The sequence below is a fragment of the Chenopodium album genome, chromosome 16 (assembly GCF_948465745.1).
Source record: "Chenopodium album chromosome 16, dcCheAlbu1.1, whole genome shotgun sequence".
Classification (NCBI taxonomy): Eukaryota; Viridiplantae; Streptophyta; class Magnoliopsida; order Caryophyllales; family Amaranthaceae; genus Chenopodium; species Chenopodium album.
In genome coordinates, this window is record NC_137849.1 from 47,760,765 (window position 1) to 47,780,546 (window position 19,782).

General features: G+C 34.7%; 5 protein-coding genes across 7 annotated transcripts; 3 read left to right on the plus strand and 2 right to left on the minus strand.

Annotated features, from left to right (window-relative positions):
• Nucleotides 1–715: 715 nt before the first annotated feature.
• On the minus strand, nucleotides 716–2,061 carry LOC145585719 (gibberellin 20-oxidase-like protein). The gene is made up of 2 exons (XM_081642428.1): nucleotides 1,651–2,061; nucleotides 716–1,511 (listed from the first exon to the last, which is right to left on the minus strand). Exons 1-2 carry the CDS (start codon nucleotides 2,004–2,006, stop codon nucleotides 908–910), a joined length of 960 nt encoding a protein of 319 aa, XP_081498554.1. The 5' UTR covers nucleotides 2,007–2,061; the 3' UTR covers nucleotides 716–907.
• A 4,230-nt stretch (nucleotides 2,062–6,291) lies between these two features.
• Nucleotides 6,292–10,110, plus strand: LOC145584461 (pentatricopeptide repeat-containing protein DOT4, chloroplastic-like). The gene is made up of 6 exons (XM_081641300.1): nucleotides 6,292–8,260; nucleotides 8,899–8,977; nucleotides 9,136–9,201; nucleotides 9,294–9,432; nucleotides 9,508–9,643; nucleotides 9,867–10,110. Exon 1 carries the CDS (start codon nucleotides 6,292–6,294, stop codon nucleotides 8,215–8,217), a length of 1,926 nt encoding a protein of 641 aa, XP_081497426.1. The 3' UTR covers nucleotides 8,218–8,260; nucleotides 8,899–8,977; nucleotides 9,136–9,201; nucleotides 9,294–9,432; nucleotides 9,508–9,643; nucleotides 9,867–10,110.
• On the plus strand, nucleotides 8,911–9,998 carry LOC145584462 (Calcium-dependent lipid-binding (CaLB domain) family protein). Its single transcript, XM_081641301.1, has 5 exons — nucleotides 8,911–8,977; nucleotides 9,136–9,201; nucleotides 9,294–9,432; nucleotides 9,508–9,643; nucleotides 9,867–9,998. Exons 1-5 carry the CDS (start codon nucleotides 8,911–8,913, stop codon nucleotides 9,996–9,998), a joined length of 540 nt encoding a protein of 179 aa, XP_081497427.1.
• A 1,049-nt stretch (nucleotides 10,111–11,159) lies between the features above and the next one.
• LOC145585720 (rop guanine nucleotide exchange factor 2-like) lies at nucleotides 11,160–14,258 on the plus strand. Its single transcript, XM_081642429.1, has 7 exons — nucleotides 11,160–12,056; nucleotides 12,193–12,309; nucleotides 12,535–12,674; nucleotides 12,775–12,849; nucleotides 12,963–13,256; nucleotides 13,373–13,714; nucleotides 13,799–14,258. The coding sequence occupies exons 1-7, from the start codon at nucleotides 11,666–11,668 to the stop codon at nucleotides 13,919–13,921; spliced, it is 1,482 nt and encodes a 493-aa protein (XP_081498555.1). The 5' UTR covers nucleotides 11,160–11,665; the 3' UTR covers nucleotides 13,922–14,258.
• Nucleotides 14,259–14,572: 314 nt separating this feature from the next.
• On the minus strand, nucleotides 14,573–19,003 carry LOC145585722 (F-box/LRR-repeat protein At4g14103-like). Of its 3 annotated transcripts, none has more exons than XM_081642430.1 (6): nucleotides 18,805–19,003; nucleotides 18,439–18,526; nucleotides 17,697–17,888; nucleotides 16,161–17,531; nucleotides 15,875–16,001; nucleotides 14,573–15,767 (listed from the first exon to the last, which is right to left on the minus strand). In XM_081642430.1, exons 3-6 carry the CDS (start codon nucleotides 17,790–17,792, stop codon nucleotides 15,757–15,759), a joined length of 1,605 nt encoding a protein of 534 aa, XP_081498556.1. In that variant the 5' UTR covers nucleotides 17,793–17,888; nucleotides 18,439–18,526; nucleotides 18,805–19,003; the 3' UTR covers nucleotides 14,573–15,756. The 3 variants fall into 3 exon arrangements, 2 of the variants coding, with proteins under 2 accessions (XP_081498556.1, XP_081498557.1); XR_014100715.1 differs by having other exon boundaries at nucleotides 15,747–15,767; nucleotides 15,875–16,037; XM_081642431.1 differs by having other exon boundaries at nucleotides 18,439–19,003.
• Nucleotides 19,004–19,782: the final 779 nt, after the last annotated feature.

Here is a 19,782-nt window from a genome sequence, read left to right on the forward strand (position 1 = left end):
TTTGGTTTGAGGCAACTTCATAGAAATTGGGTTAAGATACCATGAATATTATACTTTTATGAGATATACGATAAAAAGTTGACTTTTATGTATTTTTTTTATCTCAGAACAAAAATAAAGCACTTAAATCCATCATAGAATATTGTAATATAACAGGTAGATTGAACTCTACACTAGACCAAAATAAAAGATTTATCATGAAACAAATGTAATCAACTATTGAGATGAGCTAACGCCGCCTAAATACGTTAATTATTACAAATCCAGCCTGGGAAGTAACATATTTCAGCCTCTCAAAGGAATAAAACAAAAATTGATCCACAGTAGTTTACTGCATCTAATATTATATTCCCAGGTCATTAATCAATGGAAACTATCATCCTATAGGGGAGCACATAGACATGTTCATAATTCAGCAGGTAAAAATGAAACAACTTGCTCATTTTTCATTATTCATGTCCTTTCTGTGTGACTTGCAGCCACGGCTGAAGTGCTAGATGTTGATGTAAGCATACATGTAAGACCATAATTAATAACTAACATTTGCACAAAAATATTGGGCACAAAAACCAAATATTACTTGTATAATTCATAATGGAAGGAGCAACAACACATACGTGTTCCCACAACAACAAGCAACAAAGTCAAAGCCTCCAAGTCGCCTATAAACTAAACCTTACATCGTTGTGATCTGTCTTTCTCTTGAATAACAGAAAAAAAAAAAAAAAAAAAAAAAAAACAGTTGGATAATTATTAGCAAGCAATCATGAACCGCAGTTAGGATCACACTATATTAAATAACCGGAACCAATTAACAGTCATAATACAATTAACAATAGTACATTGGAGGCAATATTTTCTTTCTGATCTTACTATAAAGAATGGTCTCTGGAGTATTCATGATTATTTACATCCCAACTCCTGTCCCTGCGAAATCTCTAACTGTATTCCCCACTTTTTCATACCTCTCTTTATCATCAAACTCTCTAAAACGGATATAGTCCGAGCAAACAAATGGCTTGAAAATCCTTTTATTACCTTCTCCTACAACCTCCTCAGGTGCAAAGATCAGCTTCTCATCTTCAAAAGTCCAAAAGAAGGCCAAGGACAAACGATTTCTAGGTTTCCTTAACATGACTCGATGTTCAGATGACCTTAGACTTCCATTGCTCCAAGCTTCCATCATATCACCTAAGTTCACTACAAGACTACCCTTGCAAGGTTCAACATCCATCCACTTTCCCTCCTTTGATCTTACCTGAAGACTGCTTACATCGTCAGGATACAGGATTGTCATACAGCACATGTCTGTGTGCTTACCAAGCCCTTCTACTTCTTCATGAGATGGTCCTGGGGGACTGTAGTTTATAATCCTTAGATAGCCATAACATTTCCCAAATTCAGTTTCACAGAATTTTTTCTCAAAACCTTCTCCCAAGCTCATCAATATGGCCTCTAGAATCCTCCTGGATAGTTCTGTCATTTTGAACCCATACTCTTGCACCACCTCACTGTCAAAGAAAACTTATGTACATGTGATAACACTACAGCTAAATTGGATGAAAAATAAAACCTACAACATCCCATCCCAGTAGCAAAAAAAAACGAAAGGAAAGATAAGGAAATGATGAGGCTGCATACAGTGTTTACCTGAATTCATTACTCTTCTGGCCAAAAAGAACTTTCCCAGAACATTCAGCAGAGGAAAAGAAGTCTGGCCCTAAAACTCGAAGACCCTCATAGAAAGGAGAGGCTATAAATTGAGGTGTATAACTCTTAACAGACGATGAAGGACCAAGCTTGAGTTTTGTCTCAGAGGGAAGGCTGTAAATTTGTCTCGAAAATGAGGATAACTTGCTGTAAAGTTCTTCAGATATTCCATGATTAATGATATGAAAGAAGCCCCATTCTTTGCAGGCTTCCAAAAGAGAGGACAAAGAAGATGGATTTGGTTCCTTTGAGAGGTCCAAGATTGAAAGCTTTAGAGAGCTTAAAGATTGAGACATTCTATTCTAGAAAAAGACAAAAAGGTTTGGCTGCCAACTAATCTTGTACACTAAGATACAGTTAGAAGGTTAGATTACAAGGCAGAGAGAATGTCTATGTCCTATATATATAACCTTTTTAGGATCAGCAGCAGTGATTATTTCCTACGCACATATGAGTTTCTTGATGGTTAGAATTCGATATATACAGCGCCGTATTATCAGTAGAAAATGACTATTAGGACTGGGTCATTATATCATAATATGCAGCAACTTGAATAAAAAGTCTTCTCACTTACTTTCATCTAGGCATTTGGGTGTATTGAATGTTTGACTACATAAAGAAAAGTTTTCCATCCAAACAGTTTAAGTAATTAAAAAGTTTTTTGCAACTTGCTAGTTAAGCAATTGAATAGCAATGCCTGAATCAGCTTTGTCTTATTGGGAAGGTTATAAGTAATTATGTAAGAAATAGAATAAGGTTCATGGTGAAGAGGATAGAGCAATATTATATCAAGAGGTTTATAAATAATGTTTTTTTGGCTTCATCAGTTCATAAGAAAAATTCACCTTTCAGGAAAATACAGGCTCAGCTAGTGGACATGTCAGATTTCATCCTATCACATCAGATTTTCCAAAGCATATGCAGAAATTATGACCTCAGCTAGGCTTGAGAAAAACACATTACAGTTGAAAAGAAACCTAGGAGATCCTCATTCATACAATATATTAAAGGTTCATTTAGAGCAAGGTAATAAACTAATAATTAAGCCATAGTTCAAAGGTAAGATAAGTAAACATTGACAGGATATGAGGTAACTCTTATGAGTGGTCTTTCTGCAGACAGGTAAGATAAATAAATGTAAAATGGGGCGAATTTGACTGTTGTCTTAAATACACATATCGTATCATCAAATCTTAGTAATGATATGACATGAGAATTGGATAATTCAAATAAGAACAAGAATGAAGCAAATGTCTGAAAAGTATCATGTATAATCTTCAAATCTGCCCCCATATACAAACCTTAATCCAGTTGTCTCAAGGTTCAACAAAGGACATTATGGCATTGTCTTCCCTTCAATTGAACATTTCTAATGCCGGCACTAAAGAACTCGGTCAAGCCATGGAAAAAGACATTAATCTTCTATAATAATTTAACTTAGCTACCTCGAATCCCACTGAACAGAACAACGTTCTCACTTGTATCAGATTGGTACAAAGAATATCTCTGTATTTAATATTCCTTAGTACTTGCCTAGAGTAGTCATAGATTTTGGATAAATTTTAAAATTGAAAAAAGATCAGTCATATACCTTATCAGATCTTTTTCTTTTCGCTCCACCTCAATTCATGATCTGTTTCACATCTTCAACCTACTCCGTCTACACTTGTCTATTTTACTACTATAATAAATTAAACGAGCATTTTACTCGATATTGATACAAATCAATAGAAGATAACTAAATTAAGACGCATGATCAAATCTGATTACTATAGCTACCCATAAATTGCAGCAGCACATAATCAAATAGTTTTGGATTCTCATGATTTGTCATACTTAGGCCGACAGGAGGCAGGCTATGTCCCTTGTTAGCCCCAGGCAGTAATTTTCCTCAACCAAAAAGCACAATCCAGTAAATTCTTTAGACTACAAATGGGTAAGTGAAAAACATATAGGAGCCATCTATAAATACTAAAATCAACAGTCATATAAATTAACATGTATGAATGCAACGCCTCTTAAACATCCTAAACTATGCATGCGAAAGGTATTGCTCAATGCACAAACCTCAGTATCTCACCTTACATCTTTCACATTATCATGCAGAGATTAAGTTGTCACCTCAAGGCTCAATTAACATCTCCAATTTACAGAGGCACATAATCCAGTAAACTAAATAATCTACCACAACTACAGTAGTACATTTGTGACTTTGTCCAATACTTCAATCCATGGAAGAGTTTTACTTCACCTTACCATATCTATTAAGGTTTATAAACTATAACATGACTATATTATGATATTCAGTAATAATTAACAATGCCATAGAGATAAGAGCAGAGACACTACTGACCATATCATTATTCCATCACAATCAAGCAATTGTCCTAGCCGCCGAGTCCCATCCCATGAATCTATTTACTGCAACAATCTGAAAGACAAATGAATTGCAATTGTGTCAATGGTAATCAACAATGGTACACAAAGATCAAGGTCATATAAAAATTGTCATGAAAACATCCTTCTTAGCATTTAGTAAAGAAACTGTTATCAATAGTTTATCCTGCAATCCATATCAGTCAATTAAATTGCAATTTATGCCTTTGTCACAAACAAAACACGTTTTATAACCAAGACCTAATGAAACTATGTCACAGGGACTCTTCCTTTATCTTAAGTGCCCATGTCAAATACTCGACACGGGTATTGAAAATTGAACATTCCAACTTAGGCCAAAACATGTGAACATTTGGAAAAATGGTTGTGGTTGAGTCTCACACTTGGATATGTACCCATGTCGGACAAAAGTAGCCAAGTCGCCAGCTTTAAAGACTTAGCAAAGCATGATCCAAAATTGCCCACATTAGGTCTAACATGACCCAAATTCCACGCAACTCAATTCGACACAGGTTATGCATAATGCATAAACCACCAAATATGCTAAAATTTTCTTGACAAACAGATTAAAAAAATAACCCCAGAAAAATTATCCCCTAATTTTATCATAAATCAATACAACCTCGGCAAAGATCACCAAAAAAATATTAAAAAAAAAAAAAATGAAGCTGCAGAATTTTTAAAGTTTCAATTTTATCATAAATCAATATTTTATTATTATTTTTTTTTTTTTTTGAAAGTTTCGATATCAGTATTCAACTAGGAAATAAAAACACAGGAAATTGTTTTAACAAGCTCACTAAGATAATTTGAGAAGTCATTGCCACTACAAATTCAATGGCATTCGTGCAAATCACGATTACCTTACAAAAAACCCAGAAGAAATAAAGGCAACCCACTTCAAATTTCTTCATTTTACGCCATTAATCAAACAAATGCTTCGTCAAATTTTCTTCATTTTCGCCATTAATCTAACAAATGTTTCGTCAATTTTCTTTATACTTCTGCTGTGTACAGATTACAGTACTGTAGATTGTTGAATGTCACACCAAAATCAGCTTCCTAAATTGGGCCCAGTTCGCTTTAAGGCTATCACATTCTCTCTATATTTGGGCTAGTATTCGGCCCAGTTCTCTTTTCCTAAACTTTAATAAATTTATTTTATTTCTCATTTTCCTTTTTTAATCAATGGAAGACTAAATCATATCATTAAAATAATAATTAAAAAATGTAAAAACTTAATAATAATTAAAAAAAATTATAAATGATAAATAATAGTGTGGAATATATAAGGCTTAAGTAAAATTGGAGTATGTGAATATCTGACGAGTTTATATATTTAAAAAAAAAAAAAAAAAAAATCAAGTGATTGTCTCTATTCCTTTTATTTGCCCCAAAGAGTAATAAGATGGAGCAAACATAAAGAACTGGACTAAAGAAGAAAATGGGGTAAGAAACGGAGGTAGAATAAAAACTTTTAGGTTATTATTATTACTTTTCGAAACTTTCTTACATAAAAATACCACACTACACATCTTTTAAAAGAAAATAAAATTCCTATAACTAGTTAACTACCTACCTACGAATAAGTCATGTGTATAACGGGTGTACATTAATTTTATTGCAAAACGATCAGTTTGAGCGTAACTTTAACTATTTTTATGGTAACTTTAACCATTTAAAGGGTAACTTTTAATTTTTCGTTGATTTAAATTTTATTTTAATGTATAATTTCTTATAGATAAGTGGTTATATATTATAATCACTTATATGATCAATCAAATACATTATAAGTTTTTTGTAAGATAAAATTTATTAATAGAAAAATATTAACTTTTGCAGAATAGAGAATAACTTTAAATACTAACATAATTTTAACCCGTTTTACAATAAATTAAAGTACACCCGCATTGTTGCGTACCTACTATTCTACTACCCCATTAATTAAAATTATTACGTGAATTGGCACGAGTATAATCAATAATCTAGTATAGACTATATATAGAGTATCAAAAATTTGGAGAAAATACAAAATAATTCCTATGAAAATAAAAAACTTTGTCTCTAAACTTTTTTTTTTGCATCTTTCAAACGAATTCCTCACTTTGTCTCTCTCTTCATGGCATCAATTCCTTCACCTTTCAATAAATTCTCCTGCCTCTAAACTCCAGTTATCTGGAAATTATGGCCATTAAGTATCCCATTTATTTCTGTTTCAGGAATGCACACAACCTGTTCGATAAAATTACCAACAGAAGATTTTCCCTCCAAACTCCATTACTTAGTTTATGTTGCAGTACATTATACCACACTGCTGCCTCCATAAAAGACCCAAATGAATTTTATGGTGAATTCAAGGATGTGGTGCATTGGACTTCAAACATTTCTGGTTTAGTGAGTCGAAACCGCCCGAAAGATGCCATTGATGTGTTCAAGTTGATGCTTTTCAATGAACAGAGGCCGAATTATGTTACAATATTGAGTGTGCTACGGTCTATCAATGCATTAAGGTGGAAGAACATCGCGTTCGGTGTTCATGGGTTGGTGATCAAGATGGGATTTGAATTGGAGATTTCAGTTGTGACTGCTTTAATTGGTGTTTATGGTAATGTTCATACCCCTTTTGTATGGAAGCTTTTCTTTGATGTACCTAAGAAGGATTTGGTCTTGTGGAGTGCGATGGTTTCGATATGTGCAAAGAGTGGTGAATATATGGGTGCTATTGAGGTATTTAGGAACATGATATGTGAAGGCATGGAACCTAATCTTGTGAGCATTGTGAGTATTTTGCCAGCTTGTGCTAAGCTTGATTCACTGATATTGGTAAAACAAGTTCATGGGTTTGCTCTTAAAACATCATTTTATTATGTAAATAACATCCAAAACTCTCTCATAGACATGTATGCAAAATGTAGGAATTTCGAGTATGCTGCTCAAGTCTTTGCTCGAGTCCAAGAGAAAGATGTAGTCACTTGGAAGACGATGATTCGTGGATGCATTGAGATTGGCTACTCAGGAGAAGCATTATTTGTTTTCGCTGACATGCACAAGTCTTGCTGTGAAATAGATAATGGCATTTTCTGTGATGTTATTGGTGCAGTATCTGATACAGAAGAGTTTATATTTGGACTTGGGTTGCATTGCTATAGCTTAAGATCTGGCTTTGCTGTATCCGTTTCTGTTGGGACAGCTCTTCTGCAAATGTATGCAAAGTTTGGTGAAGTGGAACCATCTTGGTTACTGTTTGATCAGCTTCATCTAAAGGATCTCATTGCTTGGACTGCAATGATCTCTGCATATGCTCAGAGTGGTTACACGAGTGAGGCTCTAAGTACATTTAAGCATATGCAATCAGCAAGTGAGAAGCCTAATGAGGTCACTTTTGTCAGTTTGCTACAAGCTTGTTCTTCATCAGGCACTCAAGAGCTTGGTGAAAGCATCCATGGTTATGTAACTAAAGCTGGTTACTTGAATAATTCATTCTTAATCTCAGCTTTAATTGATTTATACTGTAAATTTGGAAAAACAAAGGAAGGAAGAGCACTCTTTGACAAGTGTTCAATCAAAGACCTGATAATATGGAGTTCAATGATTAATGGGTATGGATTAAATGGTTGTGCAAATGAGGCTTTGGAAATTTTCTCAAACATGTTGGAAATTGGAGTAAAGCCTAATGATGTAGTTTTTGTATCTGTCCTGTCTGCCTGCAGCCATTGTGGGTTAGAAGACGAGGGATGGCACTGGTTTTATTGCATGCAAGAGAAGTATGGAATTGTGCCAAAAGTTGCTCATTATGCTTGCATGGTTGATTTGCTTAGTCGCCAAGGAAATGTTGAAGAAGCTCTTGATTTTGTATACAGTATGCAAGTAGAGCCTGATAAGAGAATTTGGGGGTCTCTTCTTGCTGGATGTAGATTAACTCATGTATCAATCACTGTAGTAGAACGTGTTGCTGAACACCTGATTAGATTAGATCCAGAAGATACAAGCTGTTATGTTGTTTTGTCAAACTTTTATGCAGAAGAAGGTAGATGGGATGATGTTGAGAGGGTAAGAAAATTGATTGATGATAAAGGAATGGAAAAGATAACAGGATACTGCACTGTTTGATAATATCTGATCAGCTGCTAGATATGTTACAATTTTATAGAAGGTAAATCTACCATTTTTATATCTTTCTCTGAAAGAAGAAAATATCTTTTTGAGAAAATAATTGTGAGTTTGTGACTAGCACTACAAGCATTTTTGAATACTTTCTTTCTGGTTCATAATTTTTGAGTGATAAATTCTGTCAATTGATTACTGTTGTAATGTTATCCTGAAGTCTGAACTCTCACAAAAGAAAACCTCAGGATTTAGAGATTTAAATCCTTGGGCCTAAACATGGTAGGTTAAAATGTCTTACCCTTGAATTCTTGCTATGCCACTTAAATCGATTGCTATTGTATAGTTCAATCCTAAAAACACCCTAAAAAAGTTCCTTGGTATGATGAAGCTTTTGCAAGTGCTTTCTAATATATATATATTTTTAAATGTTCTTCTAATTTTACAGAACTTATAACATAATGTGCTAAGAATAGGTTTCATTATTACTTACTTTCCCATGTTTTATAACTACTAGCCTCAGTAAATGTCATGTTAATTAGCAGGTTTGTTATGCTTAAACTTGAATGATACTAAATAAGACATTTATTGCTCATTTAATTCTCTTCTTCAGGTTTCTTATGAAGAACAAAACTCTTCTTATCATATATTCCAGCAGAATATTCAACTTTTTTTTTTGCTAGCCAGGGTTTTTTCACAATGGAAGGTGGTATCCTTCAAGTACTAGTTGTTAATGCAGAAGGAATCAAACCAAGAAATTTATTTGGTAAGGCTTCTTGTCTTACGAGAAGCATGATTTTTCTATTATATAGCTGTTTCTTAGGACGTTTTAGGGTGGAAATATTTATATGTTTAAATTTTGAAACAATTCTGATCTTATTTGGATTTTTGTTCAACTGATGTTATCTAATTCTTTATTCCTAGGTAAACCGGCCTATTATGTAGTTATACAATGTGGCACTGAAGTGAGGAGGAGCAAGGCTACCAGAGGTCTTAGTCAAATAGTCAAATTTATTTGAGTTCATACTTAATAATTTTTTTGTTGTTGTAGTTAACCATAAACTCAATGCTGAAAACTACAGGTTATCACCATGAAGCTTTTTGGAATCAGAAGTTCGAGTTTGACTTTTCATTTTCTGAATGGAAGAATTTGACTCATCTGGAAATCAGTATAATGGATGATGAATCTTTCAACGATACTGGATTTGTTGGTCGTTCTATGTATGTTAACAAACACAACCTTGATTCACTTGTCTGATAAAGTCTCATGGTTTCAGTTCCTTTCCTGTGATGCAGGATTTTTCTGGGTGAGATTATTGCAGAAGGAAATGACAGGGGAATTGTCGAATTACATCCTTCAGCATATAATGTTGTGCATGAAGACACCACATACGAAGGAGAAATTAAGATTGGGCTTAAATTCGAAGCTTATGTGAGTACTATTTTATTTTCCTGCTTTAATTTAGGGCCGGAATTTAGGTAGGAGGGGCAGTAATGTACCACTCCTTTCCTCCTCTCTTAAATTGGTCCCCCTTAGCTAAAAAGTTGTGTTTGGTCCATCCCAAAGGTAGTAAAATTATGGTTCTGCCACTGTTTTGATTACCTCAAGTACTTTTCCAACACTTGTATGACAATCAATTGTTGCTTGTATGCAGAAAGAAGGGCACAAAGCGACCAAAGAAGAAACTGTGCTGGTTACGGAAGCAGGACATGATGTCTCTCGAAGTTTGTTTAGAGTTTTAAAGATATCGTGGTGGCGAGTACTTTTTCCCAATGGTCCATATTGAAGCCAGGCAAGTACTGAAGCTAACAAAGGCATAAACTGTTACTGAAATCATATACATTTAGGAAGATGGTTAAGGGGTTATTTGAAGGATCTCCCAAGCATTAGATTTTAAACTGCAAAGTTGCAATATTCTTTGTGATCTACTAGTTCTAAATTGTATCACTTATAAAAAGTTTAATATCCATAACCTCTCTATCAGTCAACATCACATTTATTGTCCGTTATATACGTATTTTTGTACCATCCTAATGTAAATTTGATTAATAAAATATACCCTTAGCATTGTGTTGCTTGTGCGGTCTAAAATAGCAAAATCTAGTTAGCTCAAAAACTACTTCTTCTCTTTTATTTATTTATTTTTTTCTAGATATACAAAAATCTGATATATGGACATAAACCTACAAACATTTCATGGAATGCACGTCTTCATCACCACCTCTGCTCTTTATATTTTTTTTAAAGATTGCCTGAAATTAAAACCTCCATGTGTGCGCATAAATTACGTATTGTGTTACAACTTCCATATATACATAGCATATAGATACATTATTTACACATATAATTTATTTTATAATATATCAACTTCCAAATATATAAGGAATATATAATTGAGTAATTCAAGTCATAAAACATGCAAGTTTACACATGCAATTTTTTTCATTTTCATCCCCATAACCAATAATTATAGAAATACAGCTTGAGTGCTTGACCACTCCTCAACCGCAATCCTCATACATAAATTATGTTAATTAAACTCTAATTGTCTAATCATCGTCCAATAGCAATCCTCCAAAGGCTAATAAATTATATTATCAAAGTTGACCAAAGATATTAGGATGATATTGACAGGTAATTTAGCCCTGGTTAATATCTGCACAATCTTGATTTTGTGATTATAATCGTACTGATTCAGAAAAATATAATTGTATACTTCTAATAATAATATAGTACCCCATAAAAAATATTAACAAAATTCTATGCTAATTCTCCCCATATAATATACTTCATGTCACGTATATTTTCAGAAATTTAGTGCATGTTCTCTCAATACTCATTCAACTCATTGAAAAAAAAAAAAAAAAAAAAAAAAACCCTGTTTTTAGTATTTTCAAACCCTCTTGCAGGCCATTTTTTTCTTTCTCCCGCAACATTATTCCAAAATTTGAAGACCATTTTCCAAGATTTGATCTGGGTTTGCCTCATTTTAGACGACACTGCAGTCGAATCGTCGAATTTTAGGCCTTTAAGTGGTCAAAATATGGTGATTGTGTAAGAGGAAATAAGCTAACTAGCATGCTTAGATTGTGCTCTTTTTCCAGGAAAGCAAAGGTCTTCAGAACAGGAGGGAAAAAAAAGTAATGTACTAATTGGGAGGGAACTATTTCAAAAACCCACATTTTACTCTTCAAATTCAAAATTTTTGGCAATTAAAGGTAACATTTTATTTCTTAATCTTGTTAAAGAATTGTATTACTCTTTTTTTTTGCAACTTTTACCTTTTTTTTTTCTTCACAACTTTCACTTGAATTTTGCTGTTAATGACAAGGACACAAGATTAGACTTTTTCCTATGCTTTTGTGTTGTTTACAAAAGAATTTTAGTTGCAGTAGTAAAATTTGAATTTCATTTGAGTTTTTTTGCAGCTTTTTGTTTCGATTTTTGGGTTTAATGCTTACACAAAAATTGTTTATGGGGGACTGCAGATTAAGGTTAGGTAACTTTTGCTTCCAAGGAAGTATAACAGAAGAAATCATGGAGAATTCATTAACAGATGAGAGTTATGATCTGGGTTATGAAGCTTCACCATCATCTTTCGATCCCAACGATCATTTGACAAATTCTCCAATGAGTACTGTCTCTTTTAATTACTGCAGGACTAATTCAGAGATGTCAACCTTCTCTGAACCAAATGATAGCTGCTCCGAGGGTGCGTCCCCTGTCAGGTGGCACCCGCCCAGGGCCAGTACCCCTCCTATGGCTTCACCTTCTAGGCTTGGAATGAAGAAGTACATGTATAGCATTGATTCAGGGCTTGATGAATTGGAGGCAGTAGATATAGGTATGTTTCTCAGGTCTTATGATCACAGCATAATCTTTACAGTTTTCTTAGAATAATTCAACTTTGTTTTGTTAACTGGCCTTAACTTTGGGGATAAAGCTGACATGGGATTTTACTTTCTTGTGCAAATTTTAAGAGCTTGAGATTATGAAAGAAAGATTTTCAAAGCTTCTACTGGGTGAAGACATGTCAGGAAGCGGGAAAGGTGTATGTACTGCAGTCACAATCTCTAATGCCATTACTAATCTCTATGGTATTGTCCTCAAACCCTACAACATAAAGTCTAGGCAATTTGTGCAACATGCTTTGTATAAGAAAGTTGTGGACACTTTTGTTTTACTTCAAAGTGTTTATCTAAGTTTGAAGTTTGTATGGAGTATGTTGCACATACGAGTAAAACATTATTTTCCACCGAATTTTATTGATTATCCTGCCTTTGTAATGCTAAACTACGTGATTTATGAACCAACGCATGCAGCTACTATATTTGGCAATGCTTTGAAGTTGGAACCAATGAAACCGGAGAAGAAGATGATGTGGAAAAAAGAAATGGATTGTCTACTCTCAGTGTGTGAATACATTGTAGAGTTTGTTCCTGAGGATGGACATGATATTGAGGCAAGTAAATTTCTACATTTCAGAACACCTAATATAAGTAGAAAACTAAGTTTTGATTGAATGGTTGTAATAAAGAAAGATATGTTTAAATATTTTGCAGGTAATGTGTACAAGGCCAAGGACAGATATTCAAATGAACTTGCCTGCACTAAGGAAACTTGATGGAATGCTCATGGTATGATATATATGCCTCTATCACCATTCATATTGCAGCTACTGAATCTGGCATTCCATACTATTATACAATAAGGAAAAAAAACTCAGTACTACGTATTTGCTGTGTCACAGGACATTTTGGACAGTTTCGAGGAAAAAGAGTTTTGGTATGCTGAACAGGGTAACGCGTCCATGAATTCAACATCGAGAGCAACCTCATTCAGGAAGGTTGTTGCACGAAAAGATGAAAAATGGTGGCTGCCAATCCCCTGTATCCCACCAGGTGGACTCTCTGAAACTGGGAGGAAACATTTAAAGCACCAGCGTGATTGTGCCAATCAGATTCACAAAGCTGCCATGGCCATCAACAATAACACTCTTAATGAAATGGAAGTACCAGAATCTTACATTTTAGGGCTTCCAAAGGTACTTCCCATTATCCTGCTAGATGCAAGTAACATGGAGTAACACTGAAGCATGAAACACTGACAATTTTTCACTGTCATATCTGATGGTACCTTTTGTTGTTTAAATTGTTTCAGAGTGGAAAATCTTGCCTAGGAGATGCTATATACAAGTACATGCACAATGCAGAATTTTTCGCCCCTGATCACCTCCTTGATACATTGAAGATAACCTCGGAACATGAAGCACTTGACCTTGCTGACAGAGTGGAAGCCTCCATGTACACATGGAAACGCAAGTCTGGAATGACACAATCGAGATCATGGCATGTGATGAAGGATTACAAGTCAGAACCGGACAGGAATGACAAGAATCATGTTCTTGCAGAAAGAGCTGAATCTTTGCTGTTTTTCTTAAAACATAGGTTCCCTGAACTATCGCAGACAACATTAGACACGTGCAAAATCCAATACAATAGGGTAAATTTTACTGCTCTTCACAATAAGGACATCATAATATAGAGAGAAAACATTCGTAAATGATGGTAAATGCACTCTTTGCAGGATGTTGGCCAAGCAATCTTAGAAAGCTATTCAAGAGTGCTGGAAGGTTTTGCGTTCAATCTTGCTGCTTGGATTGAAGATGTACTTTCTGCAGACAAGTTGATGAAAAACCAAGAACAGTAGAAAACATAAATACTCGTCCAAGTACCAGAAATTTCTGCCTATTTTGCTTCTTCACAGCACGTAAAATATTCATCACATGAGGTCGACAAGGCTAAGAGATGAACACAATTCGCATATGTACATCTATGATGAACACCAAAATTAGCACATTAGGTCTTTTTTGCAGTTTAAGTTGAATGGTGCAGCAAGAACTACTATAACTGAATCTTATGTTCTTAAATATAGCATATGGCTCTAAAGTTGCAAGCCATTGCCTGAATACTTGTACATATTGCTAAGTCCAAATGCTCAAATGATCATTTGAAAAAATGTGCAGAGTCCTATTCAACTCCACTATGAAAACAGTCGAAGTTCAATTGTCAAATTCAAGTCTAACTTGTACAATATTTAGCTTTGTTCTAATACGAATCGATTAAGATTATCTAGTTCCATTCATATATTTTGATCAATCAAATTTCGACACAAGTTCTCGAGTACAATTGTATGTACAGATTAGTGTGATTTTACTTTGCAAATAATGCAAGATACATCAAAATTTTGTGATAACCAATTCCACCAAATTGCAAACAATAACAGATCACCCAGAAACTTAAAATATTTAACTGATACAACAATACAAGACAGTAATATATAAAAATCAAAAGACAAATATACCACAAAATTCCTTCATAATTCTGCCCCAATTCCAAAAGCATTAAACTTTGTTAATATTTTCACATAATATCCAAAACCCACAAAATTCCATGGGTTATCCTAAGTTATAACCCCAAATCTAGCAAATTTATACAAGAATTGTACCAAATAAAAGATGGGGTAAAACCCTAAAATAGTATAATTAAGAATTAAACATCAGTAAGAGAAGCCCTGGTGAGAATCTTGGGAATAGGGAGAGGTTTTAAAGGAGGAGGAGAAGCAGATGATTTGAAAGCTTCAATCTTTGATTTACAATGCAAGGAGCTAATTGGTTTGGCAGATTCATTCGGAATGCCTTTGTCGGAGACCACTGAGCTGCTCATGATGTTTTATCAAGGCTTGAAATTCCCTTCCCAATTTGATAGCGAGGTGCTAATACTACGGAGTACGGAGTAATGTTTTTTCAAGCTAAGGTCTTGCATATGCTTGGCCTCCTCTGTATGTAGAGGCTTTTGATGTTGTTTTGGTCCTTAGTCAAGATACAACCAGATGATTGTCTTATACTTTTGAGGTTTTAATTCACAAGTTTGAAGATATTCTCTTCCATTGCATCCGAGTTTGGAGACAATACCATCTAAACCCGTTTCATATATCATGCAACCCTTTCTCAAAGTAACAATACCTATCTCCGTCAATCCAACTAAATCCTTTACATCAAGATCCCCTACTTTCAACATATGCAACTTAAAAGACGATACACTTACAGAGAAACACGAAAAGGACTCCAATATATAAAACTAACAACTACAAAGGACTCATGCAACCTTAATAGTGGACTTAAAGAGTTAAAGGGGAGAAACTCTTAAATATGTACTTCGTCAACTTCAGAAAACAGATCCCTCAATTTTTTCCCATAGACCCCAAAATACCCCCTTATATTTTCCAAAATGCCCCTGAGATGTGGAAGTTTGTTGCACATCTCGGAGATAATCTTGGCAACCCTCATTGCAGCACCAGTATAATTTGAAACTACACCTTGGCTTCATTGGACATTCTCGGTACATCTTCACAAACACTGGCAAATTCTCCTTTATGTCTTCATTTGTGAGCAAGCATTCGACTTCAAAATCTACAATGTAATGCCACCAACATTTGTTGCAGATTTCCTCGCAACTTTCATTTTGGGGTTTCTTAGTTATTTATCACACAAGTCCTTCAAAATACAAATACTAATCAGCATTCTGTATGATCAAGTGCAATGTTCATTTCAAGTTGTCAAGTAAATAGAATCTATTCCCTTCACAAGTTCATAACATGTACCAGCAAACGTTAAGGTTGTTGGACAAGTGCTCCAAATCAAGCCATCAATCAATCCCGATGGATTCTTGAAGTTTAAATTTCGAACTGCAATCCCAAATGTTAAGTGAACATCGCTCTGTTTTGAAACCTGGAAAGCTCCAAATTCCAATGGAATGAATTAAACCTTGGAAAATCAAATCAAAATCACATGAGGAGTAATAAATGTATTAAAAAAAATAAATAAATAAAAATAAAAATAAAAGAAAAAAAGAAAGAGAGAAAAAGAAAAAAAAACTGTAGTACCCACCATCGCTGGGCAACAACTAAGGTTCAAATGAATTACACGTCCAACTTGGGCCATCTGTTTGATTAGTCCCCTTAAGCGCATGAACCACAAACTATTGAAATAGGCAAATACACCAACTTGAAAACGTATAACCTTTAAAGCAGCTGATGAGTTAAACAAAGGAAACGCTGGCATTGCATCCCCAATATAGAGTAACTGTCTTAAGCTAGGACAATTGATGTAAACCTTCTTCAGTCCACAACAGTCAAGCTTGAGCCACTCCAAATTTGGACGGTCAATATAGATCTCCTTCAATTGAACATTTTCAGGAATGGAAAACGATAATTTCCTCAGATGATGATTAGATGCTTCAAACCTATCAATACTGTCCAATTTTATACTAAGTTCTGCTTCCTCAAGGAGTGGAAAAGTATTTGTAAGGTTTTCAAAAAGACTGGACGGGCTTAAAGAGCACTCTGATGACAAGGTCAGCTCTCTGATACTACCATAAGCAGCTGCAGTGAACTCACATGTTGTATGTGCATCACATTTGAAACTCTCAAGACCAGTATGATCAATAATAGTATCAGAAAGCCAATCGTAATTCTTCAGGAAAGAAGCTTTCTTTAGCCTAGGAAATACTGAAAGCTCAAGGAATTCAAACCAAAACGTGCATTTATCAAACTCTAAAATTTCAATCCCAGAACAGCAATGCGTCAGATTAATTACAAAATCCTCATCGATCGCAGCATACGATAAGGACAACTTTCGCAGAGAAGAAAAGGCAACGGGCACGTTGTTGGCCAGACTGGAAAACTTGCATCCACGCACATAAAGGGAACGCAATCCTTTTGAAGCCAAAACCGAGAAAGGAATATTGTAACAAACATTATCCTCATCTAGGATATCCCACCCACTGTCATTAGTTTGTACAAAAAGGCACAACTCCTCGACCTTATTTAGTTTACAGACCATATCCATTAAGTGATCAACACGAGAGAAGCACTTGGAATCGTCTATTGCCACATTCAATGCTAATTTTCGTAGAGGTAATTTTTGATGCATCACTTTGAACAAGTGATACTTCACAAAATTCATGAATTCCTCCCTTATTTCACGAATATTAGGTTTGTGCCTGCCAGCAGCTAATAGACATTTCAACCCAAATAAGTTATGATCGAAATGTAAAATAGGATACGAATTGGTAAAACCTTTCCAGGTTTTGGACAATATGGAAGTTCGAGCAGCATCTTTCAAGGGGAGACTATCAAGTATCTCATGGATGATGTGTTCCGGCAACCATGAGATCCGGTCCAACTTTTCATTCTTGCTCAAAAAGCACATCCTCTTCGCACATAATCTTATTGGTACCTGATCTCCCCTATTCTCCATCTGTTTTTTTGGGTAAGAAATAATAGGAAAAAAAAATATATATTTAAATATTATGCCATAGAAATACGAAATGTTGATAGTCTAAAGCAAAGGTGAGTGGCACATTGGCACACTCAGGACAATATATGGGGAAAGACAGTGTTCAGCTCCACAAACTATGCTTACCTGAACAGCAGCCTGAATGTCTGAAGTTTTTAGCTTCGCATCACATATAGCTGCCACTGCCTCAGTCACAAGGTTGACACCTTGCAAGTCATCCATCAAGCCTTGTCGTTGATCTTCAGTTATCTGTTTAAGCTTTTTAATAATGCGTGTTACGTTTGACGCTGGAATCCAGCGTCCTCAAGAAAGCAGGATCTAAAAGCAACAGGGAACAAAATCAATGATCACAAAGACAATACCAAAAAGGAAGTATGCTTTCAAGTTTCATAAATTCAATATACAAACATACTCGTACCCTACTCATTAGATAGAAAAAAAATTAACCCCTGCAACCAGAAAAAATAATTCAACTAAACTACAACGAAGTTTCCCAAACAGTTGTCAATGTTCCAATAATAATAATAATGAATTATAATATGGACTTCCCAAGTAATTTCATTTTACAGAATCTATGGGCCTTAGGTCAATGATTTAGGCCTTTGTATTTCAGACTTCTCTGTAATGAACTGCAGTGCACAAATCCAAAAAAAAATCTCAACTTCCCCACACAAACTCCAGGTTAATATGCCCCAAGTTCCAGAGGCCTATCCCCTTAATTACCCAATTGACAATTTCCAAAAGAGGGGAAGGGGGGAGGGGAGCTTGCAGGCAGTTGCAGCAATCTGATTGGCAAGTCTTTGCAGTGATTTAACTGACAAGTGAACAAATTTCATATACAGAGCAAAGGTGAAACCAGTTCACTGACCAGGTCTTTCAGGCTTCAAATTACTTGGGGAAAGAGTCAATTTTGCCTCTATCGATTTCTTTAACTCTTCAACACGGGCAACAGCTTCCTGCATCCCAAAGGGATAATATTTACTCAGGAACACTAAACATATAATCTTTCCACAATTATGCAGACAGGAAATCTCATGGTACCATATAGGCTACATACTAAAATATCAAACACAGTCAAACAAACAGAATATTATAGCCTTTTTCCATGAACCCCATCATACCCAAAACAATTTTGAATATGGCAATCAAATTAATCAAACAAACAAAACTATTAAAAAGTTTAGTGTATATCAAGTTTTGAACTACAAACCCCAAAAAATAAAATAAAATAAACCTCGTCATCATGTTTGTACAAAGTTACGTATCAACGAAATAATTAGCAGCAACAGAAGAAGGTTTCGACAAAATTGAAATGATAATTTGGCTCTCAAGTGTGTAAATTGGGGAAAATTAAAACCCTACATTGCATAAATAGAGAAAAAAAAAAAGGGAGAAATGTTGGAAATAAAGGAAGACATTATTATCAGAGGAGAGAGAAGGTATCAAATTTACATTACACAATTTTAGACTTTCACAAGGGTCAAGTGCTTGCCTTCAAAAAAAAAAGGGTCAAGTGCTTGAATTTTGGCAAAACGTCGTCGTGACTCGTGAATGATAATCGGGGTTTTTTTTTTTTTTGGGGGGGGGGGGGGGGGAGTTATTGGGTTTTTTACTAACTTAATTTGACTCAAACCTACACCATTTAAATGATCCATTTATCACTAAATGATCTATTTTTGTCGAGAAGCCCTGCAATAGTACGGAGTACTACATTGTATTGATTTCCAATTTCCATTCCAAACAATAATCCTCATTTTCCAATTTGGAAACCTCTTCCTTTCCCTCTTGCCTCTTGCCCTCTCCTTTCTCTTCCTCTTCAATAATTCTATAATTTCGATCAAACCACATGATACATTCTAAATTATTATTCCTTGCAAAGCGCTTAAGGCGATTCCATAGTTTCATAAAGTAATTGCGACAAAGTTCCTATTCAACTTATTTGTCAAGATAAAGGTTATTTTTCTACTGTCGTCGTTATATGATTTCTATTGGTTTTAAGTTTGGGACTTAAAAATGTATGGTTCATAGACGCTATTGTTGCATTGAAAATTTAATTTGTGGTCATCACTTAGTGTATTTATACTTTTTTAATGGATTATTCTATTTGCAGAAGCAATCATACTTTCGAATGGAATAAATTTGTTCAACAAATTGTATTTTATGCTAGAATGGATTCTTTTATTCAAGTATTGTACATGTTGCTGTTGAAAGT